Source organism: Tachypleus tridentatus, unplaced genomic scaffold, assembly GCF_004210375.1.
Source record: "Tachypleus tridentatus isolate NWPU-2018 unplaced genomic scaffold, ASM421037v1 Hic_cluster_2, whole genome shotgun sequence".
NCBI lineage: Eukaryota > Metazoa > Arthropoda > Merostomata > Xiphosura > Limulidae > Tachypleus > Tachypleus tridentatus.
Window position 1 is genome coordinate 49,585,100 of NW_027467782.1, and position 25,851 is coordinate 49,610,950.

A 25,851-nucleotide genomic window follows, 5' to 3' on the forward strand; every position below is an offset into this window, starting at 1 on the left:
TCTGTGAATTTCTGTTTTCAATTGTGTATCACTTCTAGTGATCTTGAAGTTAGGAAATGCTATGTGTTTTTTCATGTTCACAGGTAAACATAATGTTGGGGTGTATCGTGAACACACACTTTTTTCAATTACGTTAACTTGACTACTCCTATAGCCTTTGGCTGTTTCAATATATTACCTACAAACTACAACTACAGTACAATTAATGTAAACTTACGTAGTCTTATAGACTTTGGCTGTTTCAATATATTACCTACAAACTAAAACTACAGTACTATTAATGTAAACTTACGTAGTCCTATAGCCTTTGGCTGTTTCAATATATTACCTACAAACAACAACTACAGTACTATTAATGTAAACTTACGTAGTCTTATAGACTTTGGCTGTTTCAATATATTACCTTCAAACTACAACTATAGTACTATTAATGTGTACTTATGTAGTCCTATAGACTTTGGCTGTTTCAATATATTACCTTCAAACTACAGCTATAGTGCTATTAACATGTACTTACATAGTCCTAAAAACTTATGCTGCTGTTGAAGTCCCTGTAGTTCATTATATTACCTTTAAACTTCAGCTATAGTACTATTAACATGTACTTACGTAGTCCCAAAGACTTATGCTGTTGTTGAAGTCCCTGTAATTCATTATATTACCTTCAATATATTTCAATATATTACCTTCAAACTACAACTATAGTACTATTAATGTGTACTTACGTAGTCCTATAGACTTTGGCTGTTTCAATATATTACCTTCAACCTACAGCTGTAGTACTATTAACATGTACTTACGTAGTCCTAAAGACTTATGCTGCTGTTGAAGTCCCTGTAGTTCATTATATTACCTTTAAACTTCAGCTGTAGTACTATTAACATGTACTTACATAGTCCTAAAGACTTATGCTGTTGTTGAAGTCCCTGTAATGCATTATATTACCTTCAAAATTCAGCTGTAGTACTATTAACATGTACTTACGTAGTCCTAAAGACTTATGCTGTTGTTGAAGTCCCTGTAGTTCATTTTTTACAAAATTCTTCATGTCACCTAAACTCATTCCATGCCTTTTCTGTTAAAAATAGAAAAAAAGTTAAAGAAGTAATTGATTATTTAGAACCAAACAACAATAGAACATTTATATTGTTAAATGAAACCAAATCTATCTCTTAATGATGAAGTAATAAAATATTTTAACATATATATTAAAAGAAAGCTCTGTTTGTTTTTGCTTTGAATTTCATTCAGAGCAACACAACAGCAATCTCTGTTAGCCATCCCTAAGTCAGCAGGGTACGACTACAGGGAAGGCAGGTAGTCATCGCCGACCACTGCCAACTCTTGGGCTACTCTTTTAACAATGGACTGTGTAACTGGCTGTCATGTTATGACACCCCTGTGGCTGAAAGGACAAATGTGTTTGGAGTGTTGGAGATTTGAACCTGTGACTCTCAGATTACTAGTCAAGTACCTTAACAACATGGCCATGCTGGGCCTTATAAAGAAAGTAACAGAGCATCTTCATATTAAATGAACCAAAAATTACAATATTTATAATAACAAATTAAATATTCACTTTATTTATTAATAGATATTTCTTTTTCATGATGTATACTCTATTATTAATATGTTTTAATAAAAGTAACAACTTGGATATAATAAAAAAATAAACATATCAGTTCTGGTAAAAAAACAGATGACATTGAAGTTCCCATGTTCATGATTATTTAATGTGTTAAGAGGAACAAGTAGCTACATTGTATCTTGTCTGAAGTTGGTGTGATAATAGTTAACAAGTAGCTACATTGTATCATGTCTGAAGTTGGTGTGATAATAGTTAACAAGTACCTACATTGTATCTTGTCTGAAGTTGGTGTGATAATAGTTAACAAGTACCTACATTGTATCGTGTCTGAAGTTGGTGTGATAATAGTTAACAAGTACTTACATTGTATCATGTCTGAAGTTGGTGTGATAATAGTTAACAAGTACCTACATTGTATTGTGTCTGAAGTCGGTGTGATAATAGTTAACAAGTACCTACATTGTATCTTGTCTGAAGTTGGTGTGATAATAGTTAACAAGTAGCTACATTGTATCTTGTCTGAAGTTGGTGTGATAATAGTTAACAAGTAGCTACATTGTATCTTGTCTGAAGTTGGTGTGATAATAGTTAACAAGTAGCTACATTGTATCTTGTCTGAAGTTGGTGTGATAATAGTTAACAAGTAGCTACATTGTATCTTGTCTGAAGTTGGTGTGATAATAGTTAACAAGTAGCTACATTGTATCTTGTCTGAAGTTGGTGTGATAATAGTTAACAAGTAGCTACATTGTATCTTGTCTGAAGTTGGTGTGATAATAGTTAACAAGTAGCTACATTGTATCTTGTCTGAAGTTGGTGTGATAATAGTTAACAAGTAGCTACATTGTATCATGTCTGAAGTTGGTGTGATAATAGTTAACAAGTACCTACATTGTATCATGTCTGAAGTTGGTGTGATAATAGTTAACAAGTACCTACATTGTATCATGTCTGAAGTTGGTGTGATAATAGTTAACAAGTAGCTACATTGTATCATGTCTGAAGTTGGTATGATAATATTTAACAAGTACCTACATTGTATCTTGTCTGAAGTTGGTGTGACAACAGTTAACAAGTACCTACATTGTATCTTGTTTGAAGTTGGTGTGATAATAGTTAACAAGTAGCTACATTGTATCTTGTCTGAAGTTGGTGTGATAATAGTTAACAAGTAGCTACATTGTATCTTGTCTGAAGTTGGTGTGATAATAGTTAACAAGTAGCTACATTGTATCTTGTCTGAAGTTGGTGTGATAATAGTTAACAAGTAGCTACATTGTATCTTGTCTGAAGTTGGTGTGATAATAGTTAACAAGTAGCTACATTGTATCATGTCTGAAGTTGGTGTGATAATAGTTAACAAGTACCTACATTGTATCATGTCTGAAGTTGGTGTGATAATAGTTAACAAGTACCTACATTGTATCATGTCTGAAGTTGGTGTGATAATAGTTAACAAGTAGCTACATTGTATCATGTCTGAAGTTGGTATGATAATATTTAACAAGTACCTACATTGTATCTTGTCTGAAGTTGGTGTGACAACAGTTAACAAGTACCTACATTGTATCATGTCTGAAGTTGGTGTGATAATATTTAACAAGTACCTACATTGTATCTTGTCTGAAGTTGGTGTGACAACAGTTAACAAGTACCTACATTGTATCATGTCTGAAGTTGGTGTGATAATAGTTAACAAGTACCTACATTGTATCATGTCTGAAGTTGGTGTGATAATAGTTAACAAGTACCTACATTGTATCATGTCTGAAGTTGGTGTGATAATAGTTAACAAGTACCTACATTGTATCGTGTCTGAAGTTGGTGTGATAATAGTTAATAAGTACCTACATTGTATCTTGTCTGAAGTTGGTGTGATAATAGTTAACAAGTACAAACATTGTATCATGTCTAAAGTTGGTGTGATAATAGTTAACAAGTACCTACATTGTATCAGGTGTGAAGTTGGTGTGATAATAGTTAATAAGTACCTACATTGTATCTTGTCTGAAGTTGGTGTGATAATAGTTAACAAGTACCTACATTGTATCTTGTCTGAAGTTGGTGTGATAATAGTTAACAAGTACCTACATTGTATCTTGTCTGAAGTTGGTGTGATAATAGTTAACAAGTACCTACATTGTATCTTGTCTGAAGTTGGTGTGATAATAGTTAATAAGTAGCTACATTGTATCACGTCTGAAGTTGGTGTGATAATAGTTAACAAGTACCTACATTGTATCATGTCTGAAGTTGGTGTGATAATAGTTAACAAGTACCTACATTGTATCATGTCTGAAGTTGGTGTGATAATAGTTAACAAGTACCTACATTGTATCATGTCTGAAGTTGGTGTGATAATAGTTAACAAGTACAAACATTGTATCATGTCTGAAGTTGGTGTGATAATAGTTAACAAGTAGCTACATTGTATCATGTCTGAAGTTGGTGTGATAATAGTTAACAAGTTCCTACATTGTATCTTGTCTGAAGTTGGTGTGATAATAGTTAACAAGTACCTACATTGTATCTTGTCTGAAGTTGGTGTGATAATAGTTAACAAGTTCCTACATTGTATCATGTCTGAAGTTGGTGTGATAATAGTTAACAAGTACCTACATTGTATCTTGTCTTAAGTTGGTGTGATAATAGTTAACAAGTACCTACATTGTATTGTGTCTGAAGTTGGTGTGATAATAGTTAACAAGTACCTACATTGTATCTGGTCTTAAGTTGGTGTGATAATAGTTAACAAGTACCTACATTGTATTGTGTCTGAAGTTGGTGTGATAATAGTTAACAAGTTCCTACATTGTATCATGTCTGAAGTTGGTGTGATAATAGTTAACAAGTACCTACATTGTATCTTGTCTTAAGTTGGTGTGATAATAGTTAACAAGTACCTACATTGTATTGTGTCTGAAGTTGGTGTGATAATAGTTAACAAGTACCTACATTGTATTCTGTCTGAAGTTGGTGTGATAATAGTTAACAAGTTCCTACATTGTATCAGGTGTGAAGTTGGTGTGATAATAGTTAACAAGTACCTACATTGTATCTTGTCTGAAGTTGGTGTGATAATAGTTAACAAGTACCTACATTGTATTGTGTCTGAAGTTGGTGTGATAATAGTTAACAAGTACCTACATTGTATTGTGTCTGAAGTTGGTGTGATAATAGTTAACAAGTTCCTACATTGTATCAGGTGTGAAGTTGGTGTGATAATAGTTAACAAGTACCTACATTGTATTGTGTCTGAAGTTGGTGTGATAATAGTTAACAAGTACCTACATTGTATTGTGTCTGAAGTTGGTGTGATAATAGTTAACAAGTTCCTACATTGTATCAGGTGTGAAGTTGGTGTGATAATAGTTAACAAGTTCCTACATTGTATCATGTCTGAAGTTGGTGTGATAATAGTTAACAAGTAGCTACATTGTATCAGGTGTGAAGTTGGTGTGATAATAGTTAACAAGTAGCTACATTGTATCAGGTGTGATAATAGTTAACAAGTACCTACATTGTATCAGGTGTGAAGTTGGTGTGATAATAGTTAACAAGTACCTACATTGTATTGTGTCTGAAGTTGGTGTAATAATAGTTAACAAGTTCCTTCATTGTATCAGGTGTGAAATTGGTGTGATAACAGTTAACAAGTTTCTACATTGTATCAAGTGTGAAGTTGGTGTGATAATAGTTAACAAGTACCTGCATTGTATCAGGTGTGAAGTTGGTGTGATAATAGTTAACAAGTACCTACATTGTATCGTGCCTGAATTTCATTTGCCGTTTCCTTCAAATGTGTAAATACGTGAGACATGTGTCTGTTTCTTATCTCCCTGTGAACCTAAGAATAGATAAAAAATAACTATATGAATACTGTACATAAAATACTTCCTTAGAACCTGAGAACACATTAAAACCATTTATTACATACTTGCTTAGAACATGAGAATACGTTAAATATATTTATTACATACTTGCTTAAAACCTGAGAATACAATAAATATATTCATTACATACTTGCTTAGAACCTGAGAATACATTAAAACCATTTATTACATACTTCATGAGAAGCATGGTGTAAAATAAAATACTATTTATTAAAAACTAGTTAAATAACATCCTGGTAAATAATTCTGGTACATCAGTCATTCTTAATAGAAAAATAGTTTCCTGAAATCTGAGTTCACTCAGAGATATAAAGACATCCAAATATGTCACTAACACAAAAACATAATATTTAAGTTAAAAAAGAATTTTACCAACTGAAAATCTGAATATACAACAAAACACAGCTAAAATAATGTGATAATGTTAACGGAGTGAAATGGAACATAGGTTGAAACAGTAAATTAAAGAACACACACACACCATACCTCACATCTCTCACACACATGCATTTATGAGTATTTTACTCATAAGAAAACATCAGTTGAATGAAATAATTCCAGAACTATACATAACCAAACTTCATAAACAGAAACTTATCACAAGAAAATACGTAAACCTAAAACTAAATCACAGCATTGACAACCATCTCTATCTATGTTCAAACGAGGTGCATGATAGACAAGGTTTTACAACCATCTCTATTTATGTTGAAACAAAGTGCATGATAGACAAGGTTTTACAACCATCTCTATGTTGAAACAAAGTGCATGATAGACAAGGTTTTACAACCATCTCTATCTATGTTGAAACAAAGTGCATGATAGACAAGGTTTTACAACCATCTCTATCTATGTTCAAACCAGGTGCATGATACACAAGGTTTTACAACCGTCTCTATCTATGTTCAAACCAGGTGCATGATACACAAGGTTTCACAACCATCTCTATCTATGTTGAAACAAAGTGCATGATACACAAGATTTTACAGCCATCTCTATCTATATTCAAACCAGGTGCATGATACACAAGATTTTACAGCCATCTCTATCTATGTTCAAACCAGGTGCATGATACATAAGATTTTACAACCATCTCTATCTATGTTCAAACAAGATGCATGATACACAAGGTTTTACAACCATCTCTACCTATGTTCAAACAAGATGCATGATACACAAGGTTTTACAACCATCTTTATCTATATTCAAACAAGATGCATGATACACAAGGTTTTACAGCCATCTCTGTCTATGTTCAAACAAGGTGCATGATACACAAGGTTTTACAACCATCTCTATCTATGTTCAAACAAAGTGCACGATACACAAGGTTTTACAACCATCTCTATCTATGTTCAAACCAGGTGCATGATACACAAGATTTTACAACCATCTCTATCTATGTTCAAACCAGGTGCATGATAGACAAGGTTTTACAGCCATCTCTATCTATGTTCAAACAAAGTGCATGATACACAAGGTTTTACAACCATCTCTATCTATGTTCAAACAAAGTGCATGATACACAAGGTTTTACAACCATCTCTATCTGTGTTCAAACCAGGTGCATGATACACAAGGTTTTACAACCATCTCTATCTATGTTGAAACAAGGTGCATGATACACAAGGTTTCACAACCATCTCTATCTGTGTTCAAACAAGATGCATGATAGACAAGGTTTTACAACTATCTCTATCTGTGTTCAAACCAGGTGCATGATACACAAGATTTTACAACCATCTCTATCTATGTTCAAACAAGGTGCATGATACACAAGGTTTTACAACCATCTCTATCTATGTTCAAACAAAGTGCATGATACACAAGGTTTTACAACCATCTCTATCTATGTTCAAACAAGGTGCATGATACACAAGGTTTTACAACCATCTCTATCTATGTTGAAACAAAGTGCATGATAGACAAGGTTTTACAACCATCTCTATCTATGTTCAAACAAGGTGCATGATACACAAGGTACTACAACCATCTCTATCTATGTTCAAACAAGGTGCATGATACACAAGGTATTACAACAATCTCTATCTATGTTCAAACAAGGTGCATGATACACAAGATATTACAACCATCTCTATGTTCAAACAAGGTGCATGATACACAAGATATTACAACCATCTCTATGTTCAAACAAGGTGCATGATACACAAGATTTTACAACCATCCCTATCTATGTTCAAACAAGGTGCATGATACACAAGGTTCTACAACCATCTCTATCTATGTTCAAACCAGGTTCATGATACACAAGATTTTACAACCATCTCTATCTATGTTCAAACAAGGTGCATGATAGACAGTGTTTTACAACCATCTCTATCTATGTTCAAACCAGGTTCATGATACCCAAGATTTTACAACCATCTCTATCTATGTTCAAACAAGATGCATGATACACAAGATTTTACAACCATCTCTATCTGTGTTCAAACAAGATGCATGATAGACAAGGTTTTACAACCATCTCTATCTGTGTTTAAACCAGGTGCATGATACACAAGATTTTACAACCATCTCTATCTATGTTTAAACAAGGTGCATGATACACAAGGTATTACAACCATCTCTACCTATGTTCAAACAAGATGCATGATACACAAGGTATTACAACCATCTCTATCTATATTCAAACAAAATGCATGATACACAAGGTTTTACAGCCATCTCTGTCTATGTTCAAACAAGGTGCATGATACACAAGATTTTACAGCCATCTCTATCTATGTTCAAACCAGGTGCATGATACATAAGATTTTACAGCCATCTCGATCTATGTTCAAACAAGGTGCATGATACATAAGATTTTACAGCCATCTCTATCTATGTTCAAACAAGGTGCATGATAGACAAGGTTTTACAACCATCTCTATCTAAGTTCAAACGAGGTGCATGATACACAAGGTATTACAACCATCTCTATCTATGTTGAAACAAAGTGCATGATAGACAAGGTTTTACAGCCATCTCTATCTATGTTCAAACGAGGTGCATGATAGACAAGGTTTTACAACCATCTCTATCTATGTTGAAACAAAGTGCATGATACACAAGGTTTCATAACCATCTCTATCTATGTTCAAACAAGGTGCATGATACACAACGTTTTACAACCATCTCTATGTTGAAACAAAGTGCATGATAGACAAGGTTTTACAACCATCTCTATCTATGTTCAAACAAGGTGCATGATACACAAGGTACTACAACCATCTCTATCTATGTTCAAACAAGGTGCATGATACACAAGGTATTACAACAATCTCTATCTATGTTCAAACAAGGTGCATGATACACAAGGTATTACAACCATCTCTATCTATGTTCAAACAAGGTGCATGATACACAAGATTTTACAACCATCTCTATCTATGTTCAAACAAGGTGCATGATAGACAGTGTTTTACAACCATCTCTATCTATGTTCAAACGAGGTTCATGATACCCAAGATTTTACAACCATCTCTATCTATGTTCAAACAAGATGCATGATACACAAGATTTTACAACCATCTCTATCTGTGTTCAAACAAGATGCATGATAGACAAGGTTTTACAACCATCTCTATCTGTGTTTAAACCAGGTGCATGATACACAAGATTTTACAACCATCTCTATCTATGTTCAAACAAGGTGCATGATACACAAGGTATTACAACCATCTCTACCTATGTTCAAACAAGATGCATGATACACAAGGTATTACAACCATCTCTATCTATATTCAAACAAGATGCATGATACACAAGGTTTTACAGCCATCTCTGTCTATGTTCAAACAAGGTGCATGATACACAAGATTTTAGAGCCATCTCTATCTATGTTCAAACCAGGTGCATGATACATAAGATTTTACAGCCATCTCTATCTATGTTCAAACAAGGTGCATGATACATAAGATTTTACAGCCATCTCTATCTATGTTCAAACAAGGTGCATGATAGACAAGGTTTTACAACCATCTCTATCTATGTTCAAACGAGGTGCATGATACACAAGGTATTACAACCATCTCTATCTATGTTGAAACAAAGTGCATGATAGACAAGGTTTTACAGCCATCTCTATCTATGTTCAAACGAGGTGCATGATAGACAAGGTTTTACAACCATCTCTATCTATGTTGAAACAAAGTGCATGATACACAAGGTTTCACAACCATCTCTATCTATGTTCAAACAAGGTGCATGATACACAAGGTTTTACAACCATCTCTATCTATGTTCAAACCAGGTGCATGATACACAAGGTTTCACAACCATCTCTATCTATGTTCAAACCAGGTGCATGATAGACAAGGTTTTACAGCCATCTCTATCTATGTTCAAACAAAGTGCATGATACACAAGGTTTTACAACCATCTCTATCTATGTTCAAACAAAGTGCATGATAGACAAGGTTTTACAACGATCTCTATCTATGTTCAAACCAGGTGCATGATACACAAGGTTTTACAACCATCTCTATCTATGTTCAAACCAGGTGCATGATACATAAGATTTTACAACCATCTCTATCTATGTTCAAACAAGATGCATGATACACAAGGTTTTACAACCATCTCTATCTATGTTGAAACAAAGTGCATGATACACAAGGTTTCACAACCATCTCTATCTATGTTCAAACAAGGTGCATGATACACAAGGTTTTACAACCATCTCTATCTATGTTCAAACCAGGTGCATGATACACAAGGTTTCACAACCATCTCTATCTATGTTCAAACCAGGTGCATGATAGACAAGGTTTTACAGCCATCTCTATCTATGTTCAAACAAAGTGCATGATACACAAGGTTTTACAACCATCTCTATCTATGTTCAAACAAAGTGCATGATAGACAAGGTTTTACAACGATCTCTATCTATGTTCAAACCAGGTGCATGATACACAAGGTTTTACAACCATCTCTATCTATGTTCAAACCAGGTGCATGATACACAAGATTTTACAACCATCTCTATCTATGTTCAAACAAGATGCATGATACAGAAGGTTTTACAACCATCTCTACCTATGTTCAAACAACATGCATGATACACAAGGTTTTACAGCCATCTCTGTCTATGTTGAAACAAGGTGCATGATACACAAGGTTTTACAACCATCTCTATCTATGTTCAAACAAAGTGCATGATACACAAGGTTTTACAACCATCTCTATCTATGTTCAAACCAGGTGCATGATACACAAGATTTTACAACCATCTCTATCTATGTTCAAACCAGGTGCATGATAGACAAGGTTTTACAGCCATCTCTATCTATGTTCAAACAAAGTGCATGATACACAAGGTTTTACAACCATCTCTATCTATGTTCAAACAAGGTGCATGATACACAAGGTTTTACAACCATCTCTATCTATGTTGAAACAAAGTGCATGATAGACAAGGTTTTACAACCATCTCTATCTATGTGAAAACAAGGTGCATGATACACAAGGTATTACAACAATCTCTATCTATGTTCAAACAAGGTGCATGATACACAAGGTATTACAACAATCTCTATCTATGTTCAAACAAGGTGCATGATACACAAGATATTACAACCATCTCTATGTTCAAACAAGGTGCATGATACACAAGATTTTACAACCATCCCTATCTATGTTCAAACAAGGTGCATGATACACAAGATTTTACAACCATCTCTATCTATGTTCAAACCAGGTTCATGATACACAAGATTTTACAACCATCTCTATCTATGTTCAAACAAGGTGCATGATAGACAGTGTTTTACAACCATCTCTATCTATGTTCAAACCAGGTGCATGATAGACAGTGTTTTACAACCATCTCTATCTATGTTCAAACAAGATGCATGATACACAAGATTTTACAACCATCTCTATCTGTGTTCAAACAAGATGCATGATAGACAAGGTTTTACAACCATCTCTATCTGTGTTCAAACCAGGTGCATGATACACAAGATTTTACAACCATCTCTATCTATGTTCAAACAAGGTGCATGATACACAAGGTTTTACAACCATCTCTATCTATGTTCAAACAAAGTGCATGATACACAAGGTTTTACAACCATCTCTATCTATGTTCAAACAAGGTGCATGATACACAAGGTTTTACAACCATCTCTATCTATGTTCAAACAAAGAGCATGATACACAAGGTTTTACAACCATCTCTATCTATGTTGAAACAAAGTGCATGATAGACAAGGTTTTACAACCATCTCTATCTATGTTCAAACAAGGTGCATGATACACAAGGTATTACAACCATCTCTACCTATGTTCAAACAAGATGCATGATACACAAGGTTTTACAACCATCTCTATCTATGTTCAAACAAGATGCATGATACACAAGGTTTTACAGCCATCTCTATCTATGTTCAAACAAGGTGCATGATACACAAGTTCATTTTACAAAGGTTTTACCATCTCTATCTATGTTCAAACAAGGTGCATGATACACAAGTTTTCTACAACCATCTCTCTCTATCTATGTTCAAACAAGGTACATGATACACAAGGTTTTACAACCATCTCTATCTATGTTCAAACAAGGTGCATGATACACAAGGTTTTACAACCATCTCTATCTATGTTCAAACAAAGTGCATGATACACAAGGTTTTACAACCATCTCTATCTATGTTCAAACAAGGTGCATGATACACAAGGTTTTACAACCATCTCTATCTATGTTCAAACAAAGTGCATGATACACAAGGTTTTACAACCATCTCTATCTATGTTCAAACAAGGTGCATGATACACAAGGTTTTACAACCATCTCTATCTATGTTCAAACCAGGTGCATGATACACAAGGTTTTACAACCATCTCTATCTATGTTCAAACAAGGTGCATGATACACAAGGTTTTACAACCATCTCTATCTATGTTCAAACAAGGTGCATGATACACAAGGTTTTACAACCATCTCTATCTATGTTCAAACAAGGTGCATGATACACAAGGTTTTACAACCATCTCTATCTATGTTCAAACAAGGTGCATGATACACAAGGTTTTACAACCATCTCTATCTATGTTCAAACAAGGTGCATGATACACAAGATTTTACAACCATCTCTATCTATGTTCAAACAAGGTGCATGATACACAAGGTTTTACAACCATCTCTATCTATGTTCAAACAAGGTGCATGATACACAAGGTTTTACAACCATCTCTATCTATGTTCAAACAAGGTGCATGATACACAAGGTTTCTCTATCTAAAACATCTCTATCACATGTTTTACAATCTCTATCTATGTTCAAACAAGGTGCATGATACACAAGGTTTTACAACCATCTCTATCTATGTTCAAACAAGGTGCATGATACACAAGATTTTACAACCATCTCTATCTATGTTCAAACAAGGTGCATGATACACAAGGTTTTACAACCATCTCTATCTATGCAAACAAGGTGCATGATACACAAGGTTTTACAACCATCTCTATCTATGTTCAAACAAGGTGCATGATACACAAGGTTTTACAACCATCTCTATCTATGTTCAAACAAGGTGCATGATACACAAGGTTTTACAACCATCTCTATCTATGTTCAAACAAGGTGCATGATACACAAGGTTTTACAACCATCTCTATCTATGTTCAAACAAGGTGCATGATACACAAGGTTTTACAACCATCTCTATCTATGTTCAAACAAGGTGCATGATACACAAGGTTTTACAACCATCTCTATCTATGTTCAAACAAGGTGCATGATACACAAGGTTTTACAACCATCTCTATCTATGTTCAAACAAGGTGCATGATACACAAGGTTTTACAACCATCTCTATCTATGTTCAAACAATACACAAGGTGCATGATACACAAGGTTTTACAACCATCTCTATCTATGTTCAAACAAGGTGCATGATACACAAGGTTTTCTCTATCTATGTTCAAACCATCATCTTTTACAACCATCTCTATCTATGTTCAAACAAGGTGCATGATACACAAGGTTTTACAACCATCTCTATCTATGTTCAAACAAGGCATGCATGATATCTACAAGGTTTTTTTACAACCATCTCTATCTATGTTCAAACAAGGTGCATGATACACAAGGTTTTACAACCATCTCTATCTATGTTCAAACAAGGTGCATGATACACAAGGTTTTACAACCATCTCTATCTATGTTCAAACAAGGTGCATGATACACAAGGTTTTACAACCATCTCTATCTATGTTCAAACAAGGTGCATGTTCAAACAAAACAAGGTGCATGATACACAAGGTTTTACAACCATCTCTATCTATGTTCAAACAAGGTGCATGATACACAAGGTTTTACAACCATCTCTATCTATGTTCAAACAAGGTGCATGATACACAAGGTTTTACAAACAAGGTGCAGGTTTTACAACCATCTCTATCTATGTTCAAACAAGGTGCATGATACACAAGGTTTTACAACCATCTCTATCTATGTTCAAACAAGGTGCATGATACACAAGGTTTTACAACCATCTCTATCTATGTTCAAACAAGGTGCATGATACACAAGGTTTTACAACCATCTCTATCTATGTTCAAACAAGGTGCATGATACATGACAACCATCTCTATCTATGTTCAAACAAGGCATGATACACAAGGTTTTACAACCATCTCTATCTATGTTCAAACAAGGTGCATGATACACAAGGTTTTACAACCATCTCTATCTATGTTCAAACAAGGTGCATGATACACAAGGTTTTACAACCATCTCTATCTATGTTCAAACAAGGTGCATGATACACAAGGTTTTACAACCATCTCTATCTATGTTCAAACAAGGTTTTACAACCATCTCTATCTATGTTCAAACAAGGTGCATGATACACAAGGTTTTACAACCATCTCTATCTATGTTCAAACAAGGTGCATGATAGACAAGGTTTTACAACCATCTCTATCTATGTTCAAACAAGGTGCATGATACACAAGGTTTTACAACCATCTCTATCTATGTTCAAACAAGGTGCATGATACACAAGGTTTTACAACCATCTCTATCTATGTTCAAACAAGGTGCATGATACACAAGGTTTTACAACCATCTCTATCTATGTTCAAACAAGGTGCATGATACACAAGGTTTTACAACCATCTCTATCTATGTTCAAACAAGGTGCATGATACACAAGGTTTTACAACCATCTCTATCTATGTTCAAACAAGGTGCATGATACACAAGGTTTTACAACCATCTCTATCTATGTTCAAACAAGGTGCATGATACACAAGGTTTTACAACCATCTCTATCTATGTTCAAACAAGGTGCATGATACACAAGGTTTTACAACCATCTCTATCTATGTTCAAACAAGGTGCATGATACACAAGGTTTTACAACCATCTCTATCTATGTTCAAACAAGGTGCATGATACACAAGGTTTTACAACCATCTCTATCTATGTTCAAACAAGGTGCATGATACACAAGGTTTTACAACCATCTCTATCTATGTTCAAACAAGGTGCATGATACACAAGGTTTTACAACCATCTCTATCTATGTTCAAACAAGGTGCATGATACACAAGGTTTTACAACCATCTCTATCTATGTTCAAACAAGGTGCATGATACACAAGGTTTTACAACCATCTCTATCTATGTTCAAACAAGGTGCATGATACATTTTACAACCATCTCTATCTATGTTCAAACAAGGTGCATGATACACAAGGTTTTACAACCATCTCTATCTATGTTCAAACAAGGTGCATGATACACAAGGTTTTACAACCATCTCTATCTATGTTCAAACAAGGTGCATGATACACAAGGTTTTACAACCATCTCTATCTATGTTCAAACAAGGTGCATGATACACAACCATCTCTATCTATGTTCAAACAAGGTGCATGATACACAAGGTTTTACAACCATCTATCTATGTTCAAACAAGGTGCATGATACACAAGGTTTTACAACCATCTCTATCTATGTTCAAACAAGGTGCATGATACACAATCTCTATCTATGTTCAAACAAGGTTTACACAAGGTTTTACAACCATCTCTATCTATGTTCAAACAAGGTGCATGATACACAAGGTTTTACAACCATCTCTATCTATGTTCAAACAAGGTGCATGATACACAAGGTTTTACAACCATCTCTATCTATGTTCAAACAACCATCTCTATCTATGTGCATGATACACAAGGTTTTACAACCATCTCTATCTATGTTCAAACAAGGTGCATGATACACAAGGTTTTACAACCATCTCTATCTATGTTCAAACAAGGTGCATGATACACAAGGTTTTACAACCATCTCTATCTATGTTCAAACAAGGTGCATGATACACAAGGTTTTACAACCATCTCTATCTATGTTCAAACAAGGTGCATGATACACAAGGTTTTACAACCATCTCTATCTATGTTCAAACAAGGTGCATGATACACAAGGTTTTACAACCATCTCTATCTATGTTCAAACAAGGTGCATGATACACAAGGTTTTACAACCATCTCTATCTATGTTCAAACAAGGTGCATGATACACAAGGTTTTACAACCATCTCTATCTATGTTCAAACAAGGTGCATGATACACAAGGTTTTACAACCATCTCTATCTATGTTCAAACAAGGTGCATGATACACAAGGTTTTACAACCATCTCTATCTATGTTCAAACAAGGTGCATGATACACAAGGTTTTACAACCATCTCTATCTATGTTCAAACAAGGTGCATGATACACAAGGTTTTACAACCATCTCTATCTATGTTCAAACAAGGTGCATGATACACAAGGTTTTACAACCATCTCTATCTATGTTCAAACAAGGTGCATGATACACAAGGTTTTACAACCATCTCTATCTATGTTCAAACAAGGTGCATGATACACAAGGTTTTACAACCATCTCTATCTATGTTCAAACAAGGTGCATGATACACAAGGTTTTACAACCATCTCTATCTATGTTCAAACAAGGTGCATGATACACAAGGTTTTACAACCATCTCTATCTATGTTCAAACAAGGTGCATGATACACAAGGTTTTACAACCATCTCTATCTATGTTCAAACAAGGTGCATGATACACAAGGTTTTACAACCATCTCTATCTATGTTCAAACAAGGTGCATGATACACAAGGTTTTACAACCATCTCTATCTATGTTCAAACAAGGTGCATGATACACAAGGTTTTACAACCATCTCTATCTATGTTCAAACAAGGTGCATGATACACAAGATTTTACAACCATCTCTATCTATGTTCAAACAAGGTGCATGATACACAAGGTTTTACAACCATCTCTATCTAAACAAGGTGTTCAAGGTTTTACAAGGTGCATGATACACAAGGTTTTACAACCATCTCTATCTATGTTCAAACAAGGTGCATGATACACAAGGTTTTACAACCATCTCTATCTATGTTCAAACAAGGTGCATGATACACAAGGTTTTACAACCATCTCTATCTATGTTCAAACAAGGTGCATGATACACAAGGTTTTACAACCATCTCTATCTATGTTCAAACAAGGTGCATGATACACAAGGTCTCTATCTATGTTCAAACCAGGTGCATGATACACAAGGTTTTACAACCATCTCTATCTATGTTCAAACAAGGTGCATGATACACAAGGTTTTACAACCATCTCTATCTATGTTCAAACAAGGTGCATGATACACAAGGTTTTACAACCATCTCTATCTATGTTCAAACAAGGTGCATGATACACAAGGTTTTACAACCATCTCTATCTATGTTCAAACAAGGTGCATGATACACAAGGTTTTACAACCATCTCTATCTATGTTCAAACAAGTGCATGATACACAAGGTTTTACAACCATCTCTATCTATGTTCAAACAAGGTGCATGATACACAAGGTTTTACAACCATCTCTATCTATGTTCAAACAAGGTGCATGATACACAAGGTTTTACAACCATCTCTATCTATGTTCAAACAAGGTGCATGATACACAAGGTTTTACAACCATCTCTATCTATGTTCAAACAAGGTGCATGATACACAAGGTTTTACAACCATCTCTATCTATGTTCAAACAAGGTGCATGATACACAAGGTTTTACAACCATCTCTATCTATGTTCAAACAAGGTGCATGATACACAAGGTTTTACAACCATCTCTATCTATGTTCAAACAAGGTGCATGATACACAAGGTTTTACAACCATCTCTATCTATGTTCAAACAAGGTGCATGATACACAAGGTTTTACAACCATCTCTATCTATGTTCAAACAAGGTGCATTACACAAGGTTTTACAACCATCTCTATCTATGTTCAAACAAGGTGCATGATACACAAGGTTTTACAACCATCTCTATCTATGTTCAAACAAGGTGCATGATACACAAGGTTTTACAACCATCTCTATCTATGTTCAAACAAGGTGCATGATACACAAGGTTTTACAACCATCTCTATCTATGTTCAAACAGGTGCATGATACACAAGGTGCATGATACACAAGGTTTTACAACCATCTCTATCTATGTTCAAACAAAGTGCATGATACACAAGGTTTTACAACCATCTCTATCTATGTTCAAACAAGGTGCATGATACACAAGGTTTTACAACCATCTCTATCTATGTTCAAACAAGGTGCATGATACACAAGGTTTTACAACCATCTCTATCTATGTTCAAACAAGGTGCATGATACACAAGGTTTTACAACCATCTCTATCTATGTTCAAACAAGGTGCATGATACACAAGGTTTTACAACCATCTCTATCTATGTTCAAACAAGGTGCATGATACACAAGGTTTTACAACCATCTCTATCTATGTTCAAACAAGATGCATGATACATTTACAACCATCTCTATCTATGTTCAAACAAGGTGCATGATACACAAGGTTTTACAACCATCTCTATCTATGTTCAAACAAGGTGCATGATACACAAGGTTTTACAACCATCTCTATCTATGTTCAAACAAGGTGCATGATACACAAGGTTTTACAACCATCTCTATCTATGTTCAAACAAGGTGCATGATACACAAGGTTTTACAACCATCTCTATCTATGTTCAAACAAGGTGCATGATACTACAACCATCTCTATCTATGTTCAAACAAGGTGCATGATACACAAGGTTTTACAACCATCTCTATCTATGTTCAAACAAGGTGCATGATACACAAGGTTTTACAACCATCTCTATCTATGTTCAAACAAGGTGCATGATACACAAGGTTTTACAACCATCTCTATCTATGTTCAAACAAGGTGCATGATACACAAGGTTTTACAACCATCTCTATCTATGTTCAAACAAGGTGCATGATACACAAGGTTTTACAACCATCTCTATCTATGTTCAAACAAGGTGCATGATACACAAGGTTTTACAACCATCTCTATCTATGTTCAAACAAGGTGCATGATACACAAGGTTTTACAACCATCTCTATCTATGTTCAAACAAGGTGCATGATACACAAGGTTTTACAACCATCTCTATCTATGTTCAAACAAGGTGCATGATACACAAGGTTTTACAACCATCTCTATCTATGTTCAAACAAGTGCATGATACACAAGGTTTTACAACCATCTCTATCTATGTTCAAACAAGGTGCATGATACACAAGGTTTTACAACCATCTCTATCTATGTTCAAACAAGGTGCATGATACACAAGGTTTTACAACCATCTCTATCTATGTTCAAACAAGGTGCATGATACACAAGGTTTTACAACCATCTCTATCTATGTTCAAACAAGGTGCATGATACACAAGGTTTTACAACCATCTCTATCTATGTTCAAACAAGGTGCATGATACACAAGGTTTTACAACCATCTCTATCTATGTTCAAACAAGGTGCATGATACACAAGGTTTTACAACCATCTCTATCTATGTTCAAACAAGGTGCATGATACACAAGGTTTTACAACCATCTCTATCTATGTTCAAACAAGGTGCATGATACACAAGGTTTTACAACCATCTCTATCTATGTTCAAACAAGGTGCATGATACACAAGGTTTTACAACCATCTCTATCTATGTTCAAACAAGGTGCATGATACACAAGGTTTTATGTTCAAACAACCATCTCTATCTATGTTCAAACAAGGTGCATGATACACAAGGTTTTACAACCATCTCTATCTATGTTCAAACAAGGTGCATGATACACAAGGTTTTACAACCATCTCTATCTATGTTCAAACAAGGTGCATGATACACAAGGTTTTACAACCATCTCTATCTATGTTCAAACAAGGTGCATGATACACAAGGTTTTACAACCATCTCTATCTATGTTCAAACAAGGTGCATGATACACAAGGTTTTACAACCATCTCTATCTATGTTCAAACAAGGTGCATGATACACAAGGTTTTACAACCATCTCTATCTATGTTCAAACAAGGTGCATGATACACAAGGTTTTACAACCATCTCTATCTATGTTCAAACAAGGTGCATGATACACAAGGTTTTACAACCATCTCTATCTATGTTCAAACTCTATCTATGGTGCATGATACACAAGGTTTTACAACCATCTCTATCTATGTTCAAACAAGGTGCATGATACACAAGGTTTTACAACCATCTCTATCTATGTTCAAACAAGGTGCATGATACACAAGGTTTTACAACCATCTCTATCTATGTTCAAACAAGGTGCATGATACACAAGGTTTTACAACCATCTCTATCTATGTTCAAACAAGGTGCATGATACACAAGGTTTTACAACCATCTCTATCTATGTTCAAACAAGGTGCATGATACACAAGGTTTTACAACCATCTCTATCTATGTTCAAACAAGGTGCATGATACACAAGGTTTTACAACCATCTCTATCTATGTTCAAACAAGGTGCATGATACACAAGGTTTTACAACCATCTCTATCTATGTTCAAACAAGGTGCATGATACACAAGGTTTTACAACCATCTCTATCTATGTTCAAACAAGGTGCATGATACACAAGGTTTTACAACCATCTCTATCTATGTTCAAACAAGGTGCATGATACACAAGGTTTTACAACCATCTCTATCTATGTTCAAACAAGGTGCATGATACACAAGGTTTTACAACCATCTCTATCTATGTTCAAACAAGGTGCATGATACACAAGGTTTTACAACCATCTCTATCTATGTTCAAACAAGGTGCATGATACACAAGGTTTTACAACCATCTCTATCTATGTTCAAACAAGGTGCATGATACACAAGGTTTTACAACCATCTCTATCTATGTTCAAACAAGGTGCATGATACACAATCTCTATCTATGTTCAAACAAGATGCATGATACACAAGGTTTTACAACCATCTCTATCTATGTTCAAACAAGGTGCATGATACACAAGGTTTTACAACCATCTCTATCTATGTTCAAACAAGGTGCATGATACACAAGGTTTTACAACCATCTCTATCTATGTTCAAACAAGGTGCATGATACACAAGGTTTTACAACCATCTCTATCTATGTTCAAACAAGGTGCATGATACACAAGGTTTTACAACCATCTCTATCTATGTTCAAACAAGGTGCATGATACACAAGGTTTTACAACCATCTCTATCTATGTTCAAACAAGGTGCATGATACACAAGGTTTTACAACCATCTCTATCTATGTTCAAACAAGGTGCATGATACACAAGGTTTTACAACCATCTCTATCTATGTTCAAACAAGGTGCATGATACACAAGGTTTTACAACCATCTCTATCTATGTTCAAACAAGGTGCATGATACACAAGGTTTTACAACCATCTCTATCTATGTTCAAACAAGGTGCATGATACACAAGGTTTTACAACCATCTCTATCTATGTTCAAACAAGGTGCATGATACACAAGGTTTTACAACCATCTCTATCTATGTTCAAACAAGGTGCATGATACACAAGGTTTTACAACCATCTCTATCTATGTTCAAACAAGTGCATGCATGATACACAAGTTCAAACAAGGTTTTGCATGATACACAAGGTTTTACAACCATCTCTATCTATGTTCAAACAAGGTGCATGATACACAAGGTTTTACAACCATCTCTATCTATGTTCAAACAAGGTGCATGATACACAAGGTTTTACAACCATCTCTATCTATGTTCAAACAAGGTGCATGATACACAAGGTTTTACAACCATCTCTATCTATGTTCAAACAAGGTGCATGATACACAAGGTTTTACAACCATCTCTATCTATGTTCAAACAAGGTGCATGATACACAAGGTTTTCTATCTACAACCATCTCTATCTATGTTCAAACAAGGTGCATGATACACAAGGTTTTCTCTACAACCATCTCTATCTATGTTCAAACAAGGTGCATGATACACAAGGTTTTACAACCATCTCTATCTATGTTCAAACAAGGTGCATGATACACAAGGTTTTACAACCATCTCTATCTATGTTCAAACAAGGTGCATGATACACAAGGTTTTACAACCATCTCTATCTATGTTCAAACAAGGTGCATGATACACAAGGTTTTACAACCATCTCTATCTATGTTCAAACAAGGTGCATGATACACAAGGGTTTTACAACCATCTCTATCTATGTTCAAACAAGGTGCATGATACACAAGGTTTTACAACCATCTCTATCTATGTTCAAACAAGGTGCATGATACACAAGTTCAAACAAGTTTTACAACCATCTCTATCTATGTTCAAACAAGGTGCATGATACACAAGATTTTACAACCATCTCTATCTATGTTCAAACAAGGTGCATGATACACAAGGTTTTACAACCATCTCTATCTATGTTCAAACAAGGTGCATGATACACAAGGTTTTACAACCATCTCTATCTATGTTCAAACAAGGTGCATGATACACAAGGTTTTACAACCATCTCTATCTATGTTCAAACAAGGTGCATGATACACAAGGTTTTACAACCATCTCTATCTATGTTCAAACAAGGTGCATGATACACAAGGTTTTACAACCATCTCTATCTATGTTCAAACATGAGGTTTTACAACCATCTCTATCTATGTTCAAACAATGATACACAAGGTTTTACAACCATCTCTATCTATGTTCAAACAAGGTGCATGATACACAAGGTTTTACAACCATCTCTATCTATGTTCAAACAAGGTGCATGATACACAAGGTTTTACAACCATCTCTATCTAAACAAGGTGTGATACAAAGGTTTTACAACCATCTCTATCTATGTTCAAACAAGGTGCATGATACACAAGGTTTTACAACCATCTCTATCTATGTTCAAACAAGGTGCATGATACACAAGGTTTTACAACCATCTCTATCTATGTTCAAACAAGGTGCATGATACACAAGGTTTTACAACCATCTCTATCTATGTTCAAACAAGGTGCATGATACACAAGGTTTTACAACCATCTCTATCTATGTTCAAACAAGGTGCATGATACACAAGGTTTTACAACCATCTCTATCTATGTTCAAACAAGGTGCATGATACACAAGGTTTTACAACCATCTCTATCTATGTTCAAACAAGGTGCATGATACACAAGGTTTTACAACCATCTCTATCTATGTTCAAACAATGATACACAAGTGCATGATACACAAGGTTTTACAACCATCTCTATCTATGTTCAAACAAGGTGCATGATACACAAGGTTTTACAACCATCTCTATCTATGTTCAAACAAGGTGCATGATACACAAGGTTTTACAACCATCTCTATCTATGTTCAAACAAGGTGCATGATACACAAGGTTTTACAACCATCTCTATCTATGTTCAAACAAGGTGCATGATACACAAGGTTTTACAACCATCTCTATCAACCATCTGATACTTTTATCTATGTTCAAACAAGGTGCATGATACACAAGGTTTTACAACCATCTCTATCTATGTTCAAACAAGGTGCATGATACACAAGGTTTTACAACCATCTCTATCTATGTTCAAACAAGGTGCATGATACACAAGGTTTTACAACCATCTCTATCTATGTTCAAACAAGGTGCATGATACACAAGGTTTTACAACCATCTCTATCTATGTTCAAACAAGGTGCATGATACACAAGGTTTTACAACCATCTCTATCTATGTTCAAACAAGGTGCATGATACACAAGGTTTTACAACCATCTCTATCTATGTTCAAACAAGGTGCATGATACACAAGGTTTTACAACCATCTCTATCTATGTTCAAACAAGTGCATGATACACAAGGTTTTACAACCATCTCTATCTATGTTCAAACAAGGTGCATGATACACAAGGTTTTACAACCATCTCTATCTATGTTCAAACAAGGTGCATGATACACAAGGTTTTACAACCATCTCTATCTATGTTCAAACAAGGTGCATGATACACAAGGTTTTACAACCATCTCTATCTATGTTCAAACAAGGTGCATGATACACAAGGTTTTACAACCATCTCTATCTATGTTCAAACAAGGTGCATGATACACAAGATTTTACAAAACCATCTCTATCTATGTTCAAACAAGGTGCATGATACAACAAGGTTTTACAACCATCTCTATCTATGTTCAAACAAGGTGCATGATACACAAGGTTTTACAACCATCTCTATCTATGTTCAAACAAGGTGCATGATACAACCATCTCTATCTATGTTCAAACAAGTGCATGATACACAAGGTTTTACAACCATCTCTATCTATGTTCAAACAAGGTGCATGATACACAAGGTTTTACAACCATCTCTATCTATGTTCAAACAAGGTGCATGATACACAAGGTTTTACAACCATCTCTATCTATGTTCAAACAAGGTGCATGATACACAAGGTTTTACAACCATCTCTATCTATGTTCAAACAAGGTGCATGATACACAAGGTTTTACAACCATCTCTATCTATGTTCAAACAAGGTGCATGATACACAAGGTTTTACAACCATCTCTATCTATGTTCAAACAAGGTGCATGATACACAAGGTTTTACAACCATCTCTATCTATGTTCAAACAAGGTGCATGATACACAAGGTTTTACAACCATCTCTATCTATGTTCAAACAAGGTGCATGATACACAAGGTTTTACAACCATCTCTATCTATGTTTTACAACCATCTCTATCTATGTTCAAACAAGGTGCATGATACACAAGGTTTTACAACCATCTCTATCTATGTTCAAACAAGGTGCATGATACACAACCATCTCTATCTATGTTTGCATACAACCATCTCTATCTATGTTCAAACAAGGTGCATGATACACAAGGTTTTACAACCATCTCTATCTATGTTCAAACAAGGTGCATGATACACAAGGTTTTACAACCATCTCTATCTATGTTCAAACAAGGTGCATGATACACAAGGTTTTACAACCATCTCTATCTATGTTCAAACAAGGTGCATGATACACAAGGTTTTACAACCATCTCTATCTATGTTCAAACAAGGTGCATGATACACAAGGTTTTACAACCATCTCTATCTATGTTCAAACAAGGTGCATGATACACAAGGTTTTACAACCATCTCTATCTATGTTCAAACAAGGTGCATGATACACAAGGTTTTACAACCATCTCTATCTATGTTCAAACAAGGTGCATGATACACAAGGTTTTACAACCATCTCTATCTATGTTCAAACAAGGTGCATGATACACAAGGTTTTACAACCATCTCTATCTATGTTCAAACAAGGTGCATGAACACAAGGTTTTACAACCATCTCTATCTATGTTCAAACAAGGTGCATGATACACAAGGTTTTACAACCATCTCTATCTATGTTCAAACAAGGTGCATGATACACAAGGTTTTACAACCATCTCTATCTATGTTCAAACAAGGTGCATGATACACAAGGTTTTACAACCATCTCTATCTATGTTCAAACAAGGTGCATGATACACAAGGTTTTACAACCATCTCTATCTATGTTCAAACAAGGTGCATGATACACAAGGTTTTACAACCATCTCTATCTATGTTCAAACAAGGTGCATGATACACAAGGTTTTACAACCATCTCTATCTATGTTCAAACAAGGTGCATGATACACAAGGTTTTACAACCATTCTACATGTTCAAACCATCTCTTTTACAACCATCTCTATCTATGTTCAAACAAGTGCATGATACACAAGGTTTTACAACCATCTCTATCTATGTTCAAACAAGGTGCATGATACACAAGGTTTTACAACCATCTCTATCTATGTTCAAACAAGGTGCATGATACACAAGGTTTTACAACCATCTCTATCTATGTTCAAACAAGGTGCATGATACACAAGGTTTTACAACCATCTCTATCTATGTTCAAACAAGGTGCATGATACACAAGGTTTTACAACCATCTC

The 25,851-nt window shown here is 35.0% G+C and overlaps 2 protein-coding genes across 3 annotated transcripts in view; one reads left to right on the forward strand and one right to left on the reverse strand.

Annotated features, from left to right (window-relative positions):
• The window catches only part of LOC143242200 (E3 SUMO-protein ligase PIAS1-like), a 571,445-nt gene that overhangs the window by 388,236 nt on the left and 157,358 nt on the right, over positions 1-25,851 (forward strand). The gene's annotated exons all lie outside the window — the stretch shown is intronic.
• Positions 1-25,851, reverse strand: part of LOC143243257 (vacuolar protein sorting-associated protein 33B-like) — an 88,162-nt gene that overhangs the window by 7,368 nt on the left and 54,943 nt on the right. Inside the window, exons 10-11 of the mRNA XM_076487105.1 lie at positions 5,349-5,435; positions 985-1,075 (exon numbers count right to left, since the gene is read on the reverse strand). Of these exons, the coding sequence (XP_076343220.1) occupies positions 985-1,075; positions 5,349-5,435 (178 nt within the window). The remainder of the gene's footprint in view (positions 1-984; positions 1,076-5,348; positions 5,436-25,851) is intronic.